At 35.8% G+C, this 17,842-nt stretch overlaps 1 protein-coding gene across 1 annotated transcript in view; it reads right to left on the bottom strand.

The window, feature by feature from the left end:
* Positions 1–17,842, bottom strand: part of LOC121410922 (ubiquitin-conjugating enzyme E2 H-like) — a 47,790-nt gene that overhangs the window by 9,201 nt on the left and 20,747 nt on the right. Inside the window, exons 4-6 of the mRNA XM_041603309.1 lie at positions 13,855–13,894; positions 881–933; positions 448–576 (exon numbers count right to left, since the gene is read on the bottom strand). Of these exons, the coding sequence (XP_041459243.1) occupies positions 448–576; positions 881–933; positions 13,855–13,894 (222 nt within the window). The remainder of the gene's footprint in view (positions 1–447; positions 577–880; positions 934–13,854; positions 13,895–17,842) is intronic.

Below are 17,842 nucleotides of genomic sequence, written 5' to 3'. Positions count from 1 at the left end.
TATGTTTGTGAGAGTGTAGTGGGAGGGGGAAGGGGGTGTTCAAACAATGAAAAAAATGAACAAGGGTTCATAAAGGTACTTCATGATAATTATACTTTCGTATAGAGTGCTTGATACTTACTCTATCAAAAGTCTCTAGGAGTACTAACAATTCCCAGTATCAGCAAGTTACACTAGGGATAACTCTACTATTCACTAGGCGATTTCAAGTTGAAAGTTTTGTAAAAAGAGGATATATACAGCTGCGTGACATATTTCAAGCACAAAATAAAGTTGGTGTGTTTATGACACAATCATGATATTGATAGCACAACACCTAGTGAGTAGTTAGACTCAGTACCAGCATCATTAAAACTTTGGTGCTACAGCTAATGGATAAAAAGGCCACCACCAATATAAACTATAAACACTTAACTTAAAATTGCCTATTATTGATATTTTACTCACCCCTGATTTTGTTCTGATAATCATCTGGTTTGTGCAAGAACAGTGCTGCAGCATCTCCATTGAGAGGGTCTACCGGATTAGGATAGCTCAGTAGTTGTGGAAGGAACTGCTCAAATATATTTGATAAATCTGAACAAAGAGAAGGACATGTTCTAATTGCAAGTGTGATGCATCTAAAACTCAGTTTGACAAAATCATTTGAAAATTTAAGTATTACAGTAATCATACAATATAAGAAACTGGCATTATGACGTCATCATTACGCTCATAAAGCGGTTCGAAAAGAAAGCAAAATTTTACAAAATCCTTGATTTTAACATTTTTCAACCCACAACCTGCCATTCATAAGCTGGGTGCTCAACAGAGGAGCCACCATGCCCGGGAATGAAACCATCCACTTCCCAGAAGTAATTTCAGTATGATTTATATTTACCATACAACGGTGTCCAAGCTTGGTTGATAACATCTAAACAGACTGTCCCAGAACTGGAGAAGAAAGCAAAAAGGTACATGTTAAATGCAAACTGGAAGTCAGTGGGCAGAGGAAACATTGGAGGGACAAACTCTTTGGTCAAATTGCCTTTTCTTGCATTTTGCTAGTCTTTTGCTTGAGCCAGCACGCAGACAGTAAACAACAGCCCAGTCATTTTAGCCCAAATTTTGACCAAACTTGGAACAAATTGCAAGAGATTTTTTTTTCACCACAATATTTTCGGTGCCTACACCCTTTCATGTTAAACAATCAATATTAAACATAATCGAATTTATGCATTTAATGTCACTAATAACAGTGTTCTTGTAGTATAATTCTTTGCTTACTGATACTTATAATATAGCTATAGTTTGAGAAGGCCAATGTTTTTAGTAATATCAAGTCTGGCATTGATATAATTTGCAATCTTCCCCTATTCCGATATTTGGGGACTTTTAGAAAGGTCTTCTATGGACCTCAAAGAAATGTTCTGCATTGGAATAAATTCTGTTGCAATTTGTTCCAAGTGAAAGATTAAAATGACTGTAGTCAGAAACGTTTGGTTAGCCAGTCGAACGAGATGGCTTGATTGTATTTTGCAATGGCATGATTACGATGTTTGATATCAAAAGTAAATACTAGCTCAAGCTAAGCAAAGGTTAATATGGAAGTCTTGCCCGCATTACATGATTCAATATAGCAGCAGTGACGACTTTGAAAAACAGCTAAAATGAATACTTATTCACAAAAAAAAACATTCATATGATAAATAAATACTAGTTTCATTGTCCATAAATGAACTTTGCTTTTTACCAGGGATACTTGAATACTCTTATGTCTTAGTTTCATGAACTAGATTCATATTCACTCTAACCTCTCTTATCCGGCCTCCCCTTATCCAGATCTCTCTATGATCCGGACGCACACTTGCCAAGATATATATTTTTTTCAATCTATAGTACATGCATTGAGAAATGAGATTTCAAACTAAACTCAAATCTCCTACACAAATTCACTTTGATTACATATATTTTCCAATATAGTCTACCTAAAACCACATTACTTTTTATGAAAATACATTACCCAAATCACTGAAAGAACGTAGACAAGATAATTTCCCAGTAACTCAAAAACCATTTTTTCACATTCTCTTTTTTTCCAGGAAAAAACAACAAAACATGTCAGCTTGCCCTATGCCTCAATACAGACAGTGCCATATATCATGTTTGAGCCTACAGTCAGTATAACAATGGCTGACTTTGCGAAGCTGCGATGCCTGCCACCATAATCCAATCGTAAAACTTATTTTCATCCTCTTTTTTTCGAGGTATGCTCAATGTATACCTCAGTCATTTCATTTCGGCAGGTAAATTATCCAAGAGTTTTGGCCACCAATCCATTTCATTTCTGTAAAAATACTGCCTATAATTCGCACTGACAGCAGTGAAATACCGTCTGTGCATGCCCGCTTCAGAAGATTATGTGCAGCTACTGTCTCGGTGGGGTCACTCAGCCGCAGAGGGGGACACGTATGACCGTTACCACAAATACAAGTGACCCCCTATTGCAGTCAATTTCAAGGACATTTTGTGAAATTTACCCCCCTATTTTCACACAAAAAAGGACAAAATTGCGGTAAAATGGTACCTTGAAACACCCCTAATTATAAGATTGTAAGGACACTTTTGCCCATTTCGCAAACTTACCCCTATTTACCGTATTTCAAGGACAGGGCATTTATACACCCTTTCCTCAGAGGAAATTGCAACACAGGCGTCAGAGTGCTCAGTCCTTAAAGATGACCTAGAGCCATGTCATACTGATACAATAATAGAACTTTATTTTTCTTGAAAAATAAGAAAAGTAGAATTCTTTGTATAAAAATAAATGTAGAGTTGTCCATATAAAGATATAGAGCATGATGCACGTGCCCTCTGCCGCTGGTGACTCGGAGTCGGCGACAGATTTTACTTCCCGTAATCGTTCTCCCCTTTTTCGTGACCCCTATTTCCATCAGATTGAGGACGGTGAGCACCCCTATTTTCACTACTTAGAGGAGTGTTCTGTCCGCGGACGTTCTGTGAAAGTGACCCCTTTTCCCGCGATTGTGGTAACGGTCATGCGGTCCCCAAGTCATATTGAGTGACCCCACCGGGGCTACTGTGCGTTGGGGAGGCAGCTGCGTGTATTTAATACTGGGTCTCGCAGATCCAGATAAATCCCATCTGGATTGGTGCTGCTCCCAATGGGTCCTGATAAGAGAGGTCGGACTGTTGTACTTTAAAAATTACGAAATTTCAAAAACTTAATCTTGGTCAAGATTTCTATGATGATTCTTCCAACATAGTCCAAGTTCATCGACCCTAAATGGCCTTTGACGTTGACCATGTGACCTGAAACTCAAAAAGCAGATTCAGTGATATTGAAGTTTCATGAAATACATCCAATTTCAAAGTTATGACATCTAAAAAACCTTGGTTAATATGTACACTGTAGATTCACCCAACACAATTTAAGTTCATTGACCCTAAATGACCCCTGACTTTAATTACGTGACCTAAAACTCGTGCAAGACTATCAGTAATACTTGATTACTCTTTTGTCTAAGTTTCATGAAATAGGTTCATATGCTTCCGAAGTCATGATGACATATAAGAAACTGAACCTTGGTTAATATTCCATTGTTGATACCCCAAACATGGTGTAAGTTCATTGACCCTAAATGACATTTGACCTGGGTCATGTGATCTGAAACTCAGGCAGGATATTCAGTAATTCTTGATTATCCTTATGTTTAACTTTCATGAACTAGGTACATATACTTTCTAAGTTATGATGACATTTCAAAAACTTAACCTTAGGTAAATTTTCAATGTTGACAGCACCGCCATCACCACTGTCGCAAAAGCAGCGCCTATAGTCTCGCTTCACTACATGTACATGTATGCAGGCGAGACCAAAAAAATTACAAATGCATTGCTTTTGCTCAGGCTTCCTTGAACTGGCATTTGCTGTTGGTCTGTCAATTAGCAATCACAGAGGTTCAAATGAAATCAAAGTCTGATAAGTGGCACATGATGGGAGCCTTTTTTGGTCTTGCAGATGCCTATTATTTGGAAGACTCGGAACAATCTTAGGATTTTGATAAAGAATGGTGAGGAATATGGTCCATAGTCTGTCATTGACATAACACGTTCTTAAAAAATTAATCAGCATTCTTAAAAGATGTAAGAGATCTACACACTGGAAAGTATCAGGTAATATCAGTTTTTTTTTCAGACTTGATGGATCTGTAGGTGAATAAACCATTTAACTCTAAGTAAATGAGTTGGACTTTTCACTTAATTTTTTTTATTGCTTCACGATTCACAATACAGCTGTGTAGCCGGTAAAGAAGTAAATACAGACATTTGTGTCAAGGTGAAATTAAATTTCGATTGAAATTTGAATATCATTTTTGAAACACTTTACTCTTGATGAAATATGTGACAATATCAAATGAAACTTGTGAAATTGAGAAGAAATTCATGTTACATCCTCAGTATGTGGACAATGCCCAACCCATGGAACCGTTCTTCTAGCCCCTTCCCTTTATATTTGTGCATATATGTTCACAATGTAAAGGACGTGAGCAATATAAACATCTTTACATGCAAAAAAAAAAGAGGGATATAATTCCATCCCTCATATACATGTAACTTTCGCTCTGCCTGAATCATTGAAGAGACAGAGTTTAGCTAACAGAAAGCATTAATGAAATATTCAGCAAGATATACGGCAAACTGTTTTTGGTTGTATTCCTATGTTGTTGGTCAAGGACGTTCAGGGTTGTAGCTTTGCCAATTTTTTTTAACACTCATTGGCACCCACCCACCCTGTTGCAATGTTAGCAAGAACATTGCTTTGATCAGAATCTTCAGTTTTGTAACAGAGGAAATTCATACAATATCTTACAATGACCGGACATGAACTACTGTAAGTTATCGAACAATGACCGAGAACTCCCCGTTTTATATTATGATGTAAACTCTTAACAACAAAATCATTAAAAAAATGTTATGTCCTATACAAGCTTTATTACTATTTTAGTCAATAAGTATCCATTTTTGAGGCAAGGCAGTAATAGAAGCATGCCATCTATCATTCCTTAGTTCTCAAATCTGTATAAATAAGTAATGCGTTTTTAAATACATAAAAATATCAAAGGCATAATTCACAACAGAGATGGTCTATACTTTAGTTATACAGCACTTTCAAGAAAAATAAAGAGAAATGCCCCTGGCAGTCTCACCTGTATTATGCAATTCCATTTTAAAACCATTTCCATGTTTTTAAGAGAGTAAAAACGGTCTTTCTCACGACGATTTAGTTACAATTTTTATTGGCTATATTTGCCCAATACTTAATATGCTGCTCCAGTTTGGAACAGAGGTCTCATAATTGCCCAAAGACAATGTTTAGAAAGAACTAAAATTGGGCCTCAAGAATTATCTTTAGAATTATTATGATTGTTACACTACTGCTCTTACTCTGTCAAAATAACTCTAATTAGAAAAATGTCGAAATGATCTGAGTGTCGCTTTCTTCAAAAAGACATTATTACATACAGTTCAGTTTTAACAATTCATTCCTCAATGATTGCAAACAACAAATTTACGAAAGACAAGATATACGAACCCAGATGTAAAACTAAGTGTATGTGGAACAGCCATATCCCTGATCTGATCTGTTTGTACAAGAAAAACCCTTGAATGATTACGCTTTTTGTATTGTATATTACTGTTGGGATTATTTGTCATGTTCATTGCCGTAACTTGCCCTTTCTTTTTATGTACAGTATTTGTCACATGTTATTTTCAGGATCAATCTTACCCTCCCTAAAAGGTTTTTCTTCTTTTTTTCTATCTAACTTCTCTAACCCTGTACTTTTTCCTTGCTTTCTCCTTTCTAAAAATCTTTCTTGATCCTGACAATATACAGTTATGCATTAATGTAATTCTAATAGTTTTAATTGTATCATAATATCAATGACATACAGTATACAGTGCATTATCTACTTAGCACACTTGAACATTGTATTGTAAAATGTATTCAATGAAATGTATACTTTTATTTTTAACTTTGTAATTTATATGCAATTCAGTTTGCTAACTGAAATATGTGGAGAATTTTAATACATATCATTTATCTCATCCATCTAAAACACAGTTATTTGATAATAAATTCTAAGTATGTTTTCCTTGACAAAGAAACTTGCATTTAATTTCACATAAGTTATGATGTTCATTGACAATTAAGTTTCATTTCATGTGATCATTTTTTATCATGAGCAGAATATAAATTCTTATCCAAGTATGTTAATTGATCTAAAATGACCTTTGTATTGTACCCAATTACCAGAAATCATAATTATGCAAATTCTGATACCAGTTAACCATTCATGTTTGATACTGTGTAATTACTGAGCGGTAATTTGAAAATTATCTCAATTTTTTTTCCAAATCCTACTAAAAGTGGTTAATTTTTTAAACTGACAGTTTAACATCAGTTTGATGATCCTTTCAATGACCTTTGACATTTCACTAGTGACCTGAAACTACATACATCCATTGCTGATACTTGATAACCATTATGTGAAAGATTTGATAAAATGAGGGACTTATATTAATGTAACCCGCTCCCGTTGCGGTACAGGTTAACCTGCCGGTATGCCCCCGATCGCGGCCGAGTTCATTCTCAAACCCGCAGACCGTCATACGAAAAAAAAGGGAGAAGTAACGACGCATAATAAAAACATTAACAATGAAAATTTAGTTAGGATCACATGCTTCTTACGTGGCGGATTCTTTTAGAGATGCAGATATTTCCTTTTAAAAAATGGCGGCGTATTTTTGTCTTGTGAACAGTGAACAGGACTGAGGCAGTTCGACATAATACATCGAGTTGCTCTTTCAAAGGAGTGCCAGTGCAGCGCAGTCAAAATCAATCGCATATCGAATTAAGCTAAAAGATAAACACGAGCTGTTTACGTAAGTTCATGGGCGCCCTCATGCACGTTTGTATTAGTTTACAAAGAATTGGAACAAATACAAAAACAGAAGGAAATAATATGGAGATATACAAGAAGAATAAATTGACTATATCATTATCCAGGTATTTATTTCAATTTTGATTACTTTACAGATAAGGGCTATTCCACGGTTACTCACGTTACATTTGGAGACACCTTGACTCATACTTGGAGCGGTAACTCCATTATTATTGATAGGAACTAAACATCTCCTGATCACAACAAAGTACACAGTCTGACTATCCTTTGTATAAAAAACAAAACTTGGGAAATTTTATTATGCTCCTGGCAAATCTTTGGAATGTGTCGGTTACTCACGTTACATGATTTGGACATGCATAAAATGAAAAGTCAACATAAGTGAAAAGTCTCCTCATACAAGGCTTTTATGAAAGTTGATTATATCCATTTCAAAGAAGTAATATATTAGGGAGACAAACTTTGTATATAATTAAAAAAATAAAGAACACATGGTTTTTACTTGGAGTGCAGATAATATGGTTACTCACGTTACGGTTACTCACGTTACATTTTGTCCATGTATGGTTAACAACACACATGTCATTAAAAATTCAATAATGTGTGTAAAATTCATTGCTAGGAACATCAAAAAGAGATTTTATACCAAAAATTGGAACAATTGGAGCTTTATTAGGGAGTAGGAGGGAAAAGTATGATTTCGCTTACTAATTCTGCATAAATTAGCATAATTGCTTCATACCAATTTTCATGAAATAAATTACTGTATAGTATTGTAGATTATGTCCAAGACAACCTGCGCGCAAATTTTCGGCGTGATCGTGAGGCCAATGGACGAGATCTCAAGGGGGGACTGGGAGGCCCCCCCCCCCCCGGGCCATATCAACTCCCAAAATACCCTGGCCTAGATAGGGTTACAGGTATAAAGGGCAGTCAATGTGTTGTTTGAACTTTGAACACTCTTCAAAGTTTGGTTAATCGAAACCAAGTCTTACTAATGCACACTCGCATTGTGAATACTCCTACTAATATTCAATTTTTTGTGTGATTGTATGACCACTGATTTTTTGATGAACAAAGAGTCACATCAAAGAGGTGTACCCTCATTTTGCTTTTAATTAATCAAAAATAACTTCACAACTCACAATGAGACTTAAAACTTGACATCCCACAGAAAGTGTTACCTAACTGAATAATTTTTACTGGTTATTCACATTACATGATGGTTACTCACGTTACAAAGTTACTCACGTTACAGCTTTTCTTCATCATTTTTATAAAAAAATTGTACTTTTTAATGATTTTTATAGTCGTCACTGTGTCAAAGATTGTTTGAAGGAAGAGAATTTGAAATCCCACCAATTAACTGTAAAGAATTGTTCTCTCAGAAAACAAAGTAGGTTTTTTGGTTACTCACGTTACATCACCTGAGCAGGTTGCAATATTCATTTTGAATGAGTACTACAAATTTACTTGAAAAGCTGTTGTGTATTTTAAGTAATTTGACTCTTCTAAACTTCAGAAATATATAAAGTGGTATGTAGTTGCAATAACAAAATGGTAACAAGGCATATTTCATTTTTCACTATTTTTCTTGTATTTTGGTACAGAATGGAAGACACAACTTTTGACCATTTTTTCCAAAGTATACACATATGAAAATAAACTTTTTATTTCTTGTTCCTGAAACTATAATGTTTGAAGGACTTAAAGTATTAAAAAAATTCAAGAAAATATTAAATTTGAATTATTAAGCTCATGTCCACCAACCTGTGGAATTGCCCGTAAGGTCCCAAAGAATTGAATATTGTAATTATGATTATTGTGAGTCACCGTGTTGACCGACCTGGACTGAAAAAACATTGCCGATCTTTGCTGGGCAGCCTGGGCTAGCTAGCGCGTGCAGAGCTGCGGCTCCGATCCAAGGAGTTAATTGCGTAATGCTTTCAATTTCGAGATCAGAGTGGACCCATTTCGTGGTACAAAGTCACCAAATAAAATATTTTCTCTCCGGATCTAAATATATTGTAAGTAAATTCACTCTAGGCTAGGTTAGTAGTTGGCATATATTCTCCTGATTTGAGCCTGTATAGTGTGGGGATTACAGAAATAATATTTTTCATTTTTCAAAGATAAATTGACTTGCGGGTTAAAACCTGACAGGTCAGAGGGTCCCGCATGCAAATTATTGGATTATACGGGACGGTACGGTTCGGGCTTTCACTTGGGGGTTACAACATTAACTTATATTTTCAAAGTATTGATGACATTTCAAAAACTGAACATTTGTTTACATTTAAATATTGATATCCCAACATTACCAAAGTTACTGTGATCATGTAACCTGAAACTCATGCAAGGTGATCTTGGTAGTAGATTACCCATTTTGCAGACCCTGGAACTCATGCAAGGTGATCAGTGGTAGTAGATTACCCATTTTGCAGACCCCTTTGGGGACCAAGGGCGGTGCCCCAACAGGGACTCCTGATAGCAGCACCCCAGAAGCTACAGGGTTTGAAGATATTGAGAACATGATTGTGGGTTCTAATTAACACTAAAAACTATACTCTCATCAATGTTTTCTTGCAAACTTACATAGTTAAGATTTTGATGAATGTGCAAGGTATGGGCACTCCTCAGAATGTCACTTGTGTAGCTTAGGGAATTACACTCTTTGCCTCTGCTTTGCATTATCATTTTGTGGCACAGGAGAGCACTAACTACACTGGCTCTTTGCTTTTTCTTTTTTTTTAATACATAGAAAATTCTTTCACAGTCACTGTCACTTATCAAGGACCTGGGCCCAAACTTCATTTCGAGATACAATACCATGCTGATCACTTCTTCCAAACACCACCAATTAAAAATGTAATGGCAAAGAAAAAAGAATAGATATAAAGATAATTAACTGAACACTAAATCAAACTGCCAACTATTGTAACAACTGCATTAATATAATTTAGGTAACAGCCTAACAGGGGCAGGGCCTGACTTTTGCTCTTTTTTCTTTTTGGAGCCAGCCGGGCTCCTAAAGCACTTTTTAGGGAGCCTGCAAAGGTTTTAGGGAACCACAGTTTTAATAATTTTTTGCATGATAATGGTCATTAACTATTGAAAAATTAAAAACACACCAACATTAAAGGTTAATCAGATTAAAGAGTTTTAGGTGTATTTTGGCACCCTCACATGCCTGAATAAAACACAAACACATGGGCCTTTTTATTTTTCATTTTTAATGAACCACCGCCCCCCCAAAAAAAATATATAAACAAAAAGGAAATAAATGAATGAATAAATAAACAAAATATACATAAATATACATATATAAATCCATCAAAAAAGTTTGGAAACTATCTGAGTTTGGCCATTAATTTCTCCCAACTCCCAATTTTACTTGATGCATACATGTATTTGACATCATTGAAAAGGTCATTTAATTCTCTTTAAAATGATACCATACTTGTTATGATCATGCCATCATGAAAAGAGCATGATTCAAAAGTGTTGGATGAGGTCTGAACTGGACAGCTGCAAAATGAGCAGAAATAGTCATGAAGGGTCAATAAAGAACATGATTCTTTTATCTGTGTCAATAGAGATGAAAATCCATTCAAATCAATCCCCTGCTTCTTATATTTGATGTTTTGTTGTGGCTTATGCCAGCCTGACACTTGCACGATTTTGTGTCACGCATTGGCACGACTCAAGTCGTGCCAGTGTGCAAACTAGTCGTGAACTGGCGTGAAGTGTGCGTAAACACGTCGTGATTGCGTGCCATGTCGGGACGAGAATTTTGAAATGTTCAAAATTTTTGTCACAACAAAATTTAGCGACCGGGTCGTGAACTATGCGCAAACTGTTCGTGAACTCGTCGGGACGATGCGAGCCAGTGCGCACCATGCTAAGACTGTCACGAATAGTTCACAAGCAGCTCACATTGCGTTCACGAATAGTTCAGCACGACACCGTCTGAATTGCGCAAACTCGTCGTGCCAATGCGGGAAGTGCGTAAACTATGCGCAAACTAAGTGTGAACTCGTCGTGCCAGTTCGTGTCAATGTGGACACTGACGAGCACTCATTCGTGAACTATTCGTGAACTCGTCGTGAACTATGCGTGAACAAGTCATAAACAGTGCGGGAGCCTCCCAGTTCGTGCCCCAAAATTGCACGACTTGCCACGACAAAATCGTGGCCAAAAGTCGTGCAAGTGTCAGCCTGGCTTTATGTAGTGATGATTCTGTGAGATAACATGGTTTGAGTCGTGGTTTGTCATACCCATGCATGATTGTATATTTGTTATGTGTTTGCTTGTGCAGAGGTGTGTTTGATTTCATGTTAATGTTAAGGTGCATGAAAACAAAAGAAACCGCTGATTAACTCATCACTTCGGAAAAAAGAACAGTGACTTTCAATATTGTGTCATTTTGCAACTTTTGAACTTTGACCTTTCCCCCACATTTCAAGGCACTGCATCTCCATGTATGGGGTATCATTTTTCAGATTTGTCAGATTTCCAAACTTTTTTTGAGGACTTTATATACATAGGGAGAGAGTCTGATCTAATACAATTTAGATCATGAGAGATCTAGAAAATGATTTATTAACAAGTGGAATGCATCTGGCGGTCTCACCTGCATCACATGATTAATATAGCAGCAGTAATGACTTTGAAAACTACTATGAAATAACTATCCACAAAACACACCATTCATATAATAATGATACAATACTACGTTCATTGACATGTGACCTAAAACTTGTCAGTGATACTTGATTGCCCCTATATCCACATTTTATATCCTACATGTATATCTATTAACTTTAAAAGGTCATGTGACCTGAAACTCGCACAAGATGTTGATACTTTGTTACTCATGTCCACGTTTCATGAATCATATCCATAAACTTTCAAAGTTATGATGGTAATTCAACAAATACCCCTAATTTGGCCAAAGTTCATTGACCCTAAATGACCTTTGACCTTGGTCATGTGACTCAAAACTCAGGCAGGATGTTCAGCAATACTTGATTAGCCTTATGTACAAGTTTCATGAACTAGGTCCATATATTTTTAAGTTATGACGTCTTTCAAAAACTTAACCTTAGGTTAAGATTTTGAAGTTGATTCCCCAACATGGTCTAAGTTCATTGACCCTAAATGACATTTGACCTTCGTCATGTGACTCAAAACTCAGGCAGGATGTTCATTAAAATTTGATTAACCTTATGGCCAAGTTTCATGAACTACATGTAGGTCCATATTCTAAGTTAGGATGTCATTTCAAAAACTTCCCCTGAGGTTAAGATTTGGTGTTGACGCTGCCGCCGTCGGAAAAGCAGCGCCTCTAGTCTCACTCTGCTTCGCAGGTGAGACATAACTGACCTTTTTTAATCTAAAGTGTGGGTGTGACTGGAAGGTGGACTCGGATACTCCATATATTCCAGTACAATAACCTGTTTACTTCAATACACAAACACATAGGCTATGTATGTAACATGAAGGCCTGACTACCCTAATTTTTTCCTGAACCTTTTTTGAAAATGCAAATATCCAAGGAAATTGCATTTCTCTGAAGGGGGGTCTTAATTCGGAGAAAATGTATTCATTAATAACTTTGATATACACCACAATAAAGAAATCATCCAATTTTATTGGCAGTTTCCAAAAATAAACCTGAAATGTAAACTTCATCTGAAACAGAAAATCACTATCATAAAGGCCTTTACTGACCAAATTGTCCCACAGAGCTCTAGCAGAGAGCTCAGACTTGCTAGCTCAAGCGTCAATGCATGCGAGAGTGAAATTGTCATGATTACAGCGAAGTGAGATCATGTTTTGTGGGAGTATTTGTATTTTGTTGAGATTTTTGAGTATTTTCTGCTACTGTTCTGTGCATTTTGTGGAAAAATATGTTATCTGTGATTTTCTGTTTGAAAAGCCACTTTCAAATGGCCGTTTCCGAGAATTCTGTCCGTTTTCTGCAATCGTGGAAAATCAATGTCAATAGCAGGTATTATCAACAACAAGAGAAAGTTACCAATATAGCTAAGTGGCCAAAAAACATGTGATTATTGACAAGACTAGAGATAAAGAGGTTATCAATAACAGCACTATACCATGGCGATGCAATTTCAAACACGTTTTGAACTGCATGTTTTTTAATACTTGAATACCAAAGTTGTTGCCAAGTTTCATTAGCACTGGCCAAAAACTGCGAAGTATTCTGATCTGCAATGAGTTTTCCTGGGCTTTTGGCCAAAATATATGGTTACAATGGCAACACAAATTTTAACGAAAACAAAAAGTTTGTGTTGTCCTCCTCAGCACAAGGCCTACGTGTGTGATGAATTTCATGAAAACGCCGTAATTTTACCTAAATATTTCCATTATATATCATTACCATTACAAAATTTCCATCACATGAAGAAAATGTGTCTTGCACATCTTTACCAGACCAATGTGTGTTCCAAATTTCAAGAGCATTGGTTAAAAATTGAGGAAGCACTTTGAAGCGCAAGATTTGCAACGGACTGCCTGCCTGACCGCACGCTGATTCCTACATGTATATACCCCTTTAAAACTTCATTCAGCGGGGTATTTTAAAGATTGATAAAAACAAAAACAAATTTATCAAATATACAGTTGTGCTAAAAAGTTAGTGAACCCACTACAAAATGCATTCCTTCTTGCTGAGTGTTGAATGCAGACAATAACACTACAATGTTTTGCAAGCCTAGAAAAACAAACTTTATTGAATGTAATGTTTTATCACCTGATTTTGCAATATCTAAAATACATGTATGGCAGAACCTTTTTTCTTTCAAAATGTTCATTTTCTGGTGGGTTCACTGACTTTTAAGCACTACTGCAAGGTAAAACTTACGCCTCATCTATATTTGGATGATATATTTTGTTCAAGAAGCCTGGATGAAATAAAAGAAAAGAAGAAAAATACATCAATACATTAATACATTAATCACAAGTTTTGACAACCTACTATTAAAGTCAAATCATCTAAACTTTGCAAAGACGAGGATTACCAGTTCTATCAGCATTATCTTTCAAAAGATTTCAGAAATTCAAGTTGCATATTCTCTGGAGAAAAGGCTTTTCTCTTTTTATTACTAACTACATGTATATCACTAGTTATAACTAATAAAACTTCCCTTTGAATGCATTTTTTACGGCACTGTCTCACACTGTCATTCAATGATATCTGCCTCAGTCTAACAATTTTCATAGGAAGTGTGAACGTTCAAGAGTTGGAAAAAAAATCAATCTTGGCCATTATTCCAGGCCTTAAATTTCATAATTTTTAGGGCAAGGCCAGTTTGGCCTTAAAATACCTCACATTTTTTAGGAAGCCGAGGCCACTATAAAGGGCACCAAGGTCAAAATCTTTTACAAAAAAGGGCATTAAAGGCCAAATTTTTTTTGGTAAACTTTTTTTGTGCATGCAAGCCTTAAATTTTGTCAAAACGTTTTACAGCTTCAAGAGAAAGTAGTGCGGTTTATACACCATTGCCTTTCCTCTTTTTTAACATGAACTGATGTACCTTGTATTTGTAATATTTTTTTTTAAAGTGATTTCATCTTGCCTGCCATGATCAAAATTAGTGTCAATATGCCATACACGTATGATTAAATTTCTCTCTCATATATTTTCATATCCTTTTGTGAATGATCATGGCACATAATAAAAAAGGGAATCAATGAAAATGACTAAAGAAAGAAAGAAAGAAAAAAGGGAAAGGAAGGGATGGTGAATGAATGGGTGAAAGATAGAATGAAGAAGAAAAAAGGGAAATGAAAACACTTAGGGAAAAATTAAGTAAAGAAAAAATGAAGGAAAAAAAATGAAAAGAAAGAGAGAATAAATAAAGGATGAAAGAATGAACTTTTTCCAAACGTAAAAATGACCATATGGTTGTGATTTTTTGCATGGTCAGCCCATCCCCCACTTTGAAAACCATTCCGTGGCCCCTGTTTCAGGCAAACAAAGAAATATGTGAGTGTTAATGATTTAACTGTATACCTATTTGAAACTGCCCTTTCAAAATACTGGATGACCTCCATCACAAAATCTTATTTCTATAAACTTTGGCAGCCTTTTTGCACATGTTTGTAATTGGTGTAAGCTGTAATTTGAAAGTGTTCTGTTGAACTCTTTTGCAATGAAATATTGTAATATTATGTTTGAAGGATTGCATGGCAGTGTGAATGATCATAAAGTTGGTTTAGAGTACATGATGCGTTCAGTCCTGGAAAAGTACTAAGAAAAGTGGATAGGGATAGGAGTAAAATGGAGAGGCAAGAAATTGGAGATTAGAAAGTAGAGACCCTCTGAGTGTAGTCCTTAAAAGGACTGTGAACCAAAAGAGAAGTAGCCTAGGGAGGGGGTACTTTATAGTATAAATTATGGTACAAATGTGCCATGGTTGATAACCCCATTTTCAGCCTAAATTTCCATTCCAGAGCATCACCAATTTAGAAAGAAATTCCACCTTTTACATGTTCCAGTTGGAGCGGTAAGCTCGATCAGCAGCGCTGGGCTGCTGAAGCACTCCCATTCCAGAGCATTGCATTTTTAACAATTGTTAATCCAAGAGCCGTTTCTTTTGGCGCCATTTGAGATACGTCACAAAGTTTCAAAAACGTTTCACTCATTTATTCCCCCACTGACTAAATTGTCTGGTTTCTATATCATTTATTTACTACTTATGAATGGCCTGTAAATATTTGTATACATAAATGAGAAGAATTCTAGTCAATTCTCTCAATTGTATTAAAATAGTTCACCCATATGCAAATTAGCTATGTTAGGCAAGGCCATATGGGTAGGCGTGTTAGCATCACTTGCATCTTATTAGCCATCGATAGAGGTTTTTATTTGGCTTTACCAAGGTCATCCAGTTTGTACGTGGCAAGCTTTACCCAGGCTTTATATCCCAAGGTATGTTAATCATGTAACGATTTTAGATCATGATTACTGTATATTTATAATAATAAGTAGGTTTAATTCTTCACGACAGTCATCTATTTAAAAGTATGACTGAATGTTGCATTAGCTGCCTTTACAATTTTTTTGGTGTGACACTTGTGCTATACCATAGGGGAAGGCGGGGTAAGTTGTGACAGTTTTTGCTTTTTGCATGTTAGAATTTATATGATTAATAATCTTGTCGAAATAAGTACCTTGCCTTAAAATTTCATTCTTCTGAAATATTTTCCACCTATATATAACTTTCTATCCCCACACTGAAAGTCATCGTGACCTTTGAAAAAAATGATGTCAAATGGCTCAACTTGCCCCATATATGGGGTAAGTTTGAGCCACCTTCTGGGGTAAGTTGAGCCACAAAAACTATGTACAACATGTATGGGGGGAGAACCAGCATGTCAATTTTTTATTTAAAGTCTTTTCACTTGCTAATTCTCTATAAATACTAACATCCTGTAAAAGGAAAAGAGCAGTCATGTAAATTTACTCCTTTCAGCCTGCATTTCAATCGATTTTTATGGTTTGTTTGTTTTTCAAGATACATTACCATAGGATTTACCATGGCTCAACTTGCCCCATGCTGTTTGGCTCAACTTACCCCAGTCCGAACTTATTGCGATAATTTTGTATCCACACATTTATTATGCATCCATCATATAAAAGACTATGACAAGAATGAAGATCCATACCTGGACTAATAATGTTGTTATCATGTCTTTATTATATTTAAAGACGTGTGTGTTTATGGAGCACTTATCTATTTCACACTCTTTTTTACTTTTTTGGCTGAAATTCATATTTTTCCCTCTAAAAAACTACTTTTTGTTTCAAAGTTGGAGACAATGTGGTGGGGTTAGGGGTTATGCTATGGGTCATCAATACATGACACCACCACAATGTCTGACTCATTCATTATTGGCCTGGGGCTGGTGGCTCAACTTGCCCCTATGCTCAACTTACCCCGCCTTCCCCTACTCATTTGTTTCTTTGTTGAACTTGTTTTTTTTTGTTTGTTGAACTTGTTTTTTTTTTTTTTGTTGAACTTGTTTTTTAACTCATAGTTTCTAGTTTCAGAAATGATTATTTAGACTTTTGTTATTTACAATTAAGGAAATATAACTTGTAATAATAACTTGTCTGCAATTAATTAAATTGTTTTTTTTTTTAATTTAACGCAAAGTAAACCTAAAAACCTATGATTGACCTTACCATGTGACCACCAACTGTAGCATATGATGCACATTCCCTAAGTCCATCTACCATCCAAGTTTGGATGAAAAGTGAATTACGGTTGCGGACTTAGGTGTCATAAGAGAGTCTTGCATGTAAACTTTAACGTTGACCTGAAAATGACCTTTGACCTTACCATGTGACCTCTGACTGCAGCATAACATGCAAGTCCCCCAAGTCCATCTACCAACCAAGCTTGGTTGAAAAGCGACTTACGGTTGTGGAGATATGTGTTATTATATTTGTGACGGACGGACGACATTTGGGTCCCTAAGTCTCGCCTTCACCTCTGGTGGGCGAAACAAAAAGAAGTAGATGTAGATGTGATAGATATTTGTATTATAATGCCAATTATACTATCTGATTTATTCAAAATATTTTATTACATTTGGTGGAATATTAAATCCATGTGATAAATGTTTAATCTGTTTTATTCATGGATTGAATATATATATTAAACTTCAAGTTAATTATTTAGGGACAGTGATTTTCCGATTCTAAAAATTGCCTTTTCCGTTACAGAAAATCTCAAATTCCGTTTCAGCATGTCTGGAAACGGAAATTCTGTTTCCCCATACACTTTGTGTACAAGAAAAATTGACAATTCCTTTTACATAGAAAACCAATACGCAACGAGTAG

Source organism: Lytechinus variegatus, chromosome 3 (assembly GCF_018143015.1).
Source record: "Lytechinus variegatus isolate NC3 chromosome 3, Lvar_3.0, whole genome shotgun sequence".
NCBI lineage: Eukaryota > Metazoa > Echinodermata > Echinoidea > Temnopleuroida > Toxopneustidae > Lytechinus > Lytechinus variegatus.
The sequence above is the reverse complement of the archived record's forward strand: the minus strand, read 5'-3'. Positions and strand labels throughout refer to the sequence as shown.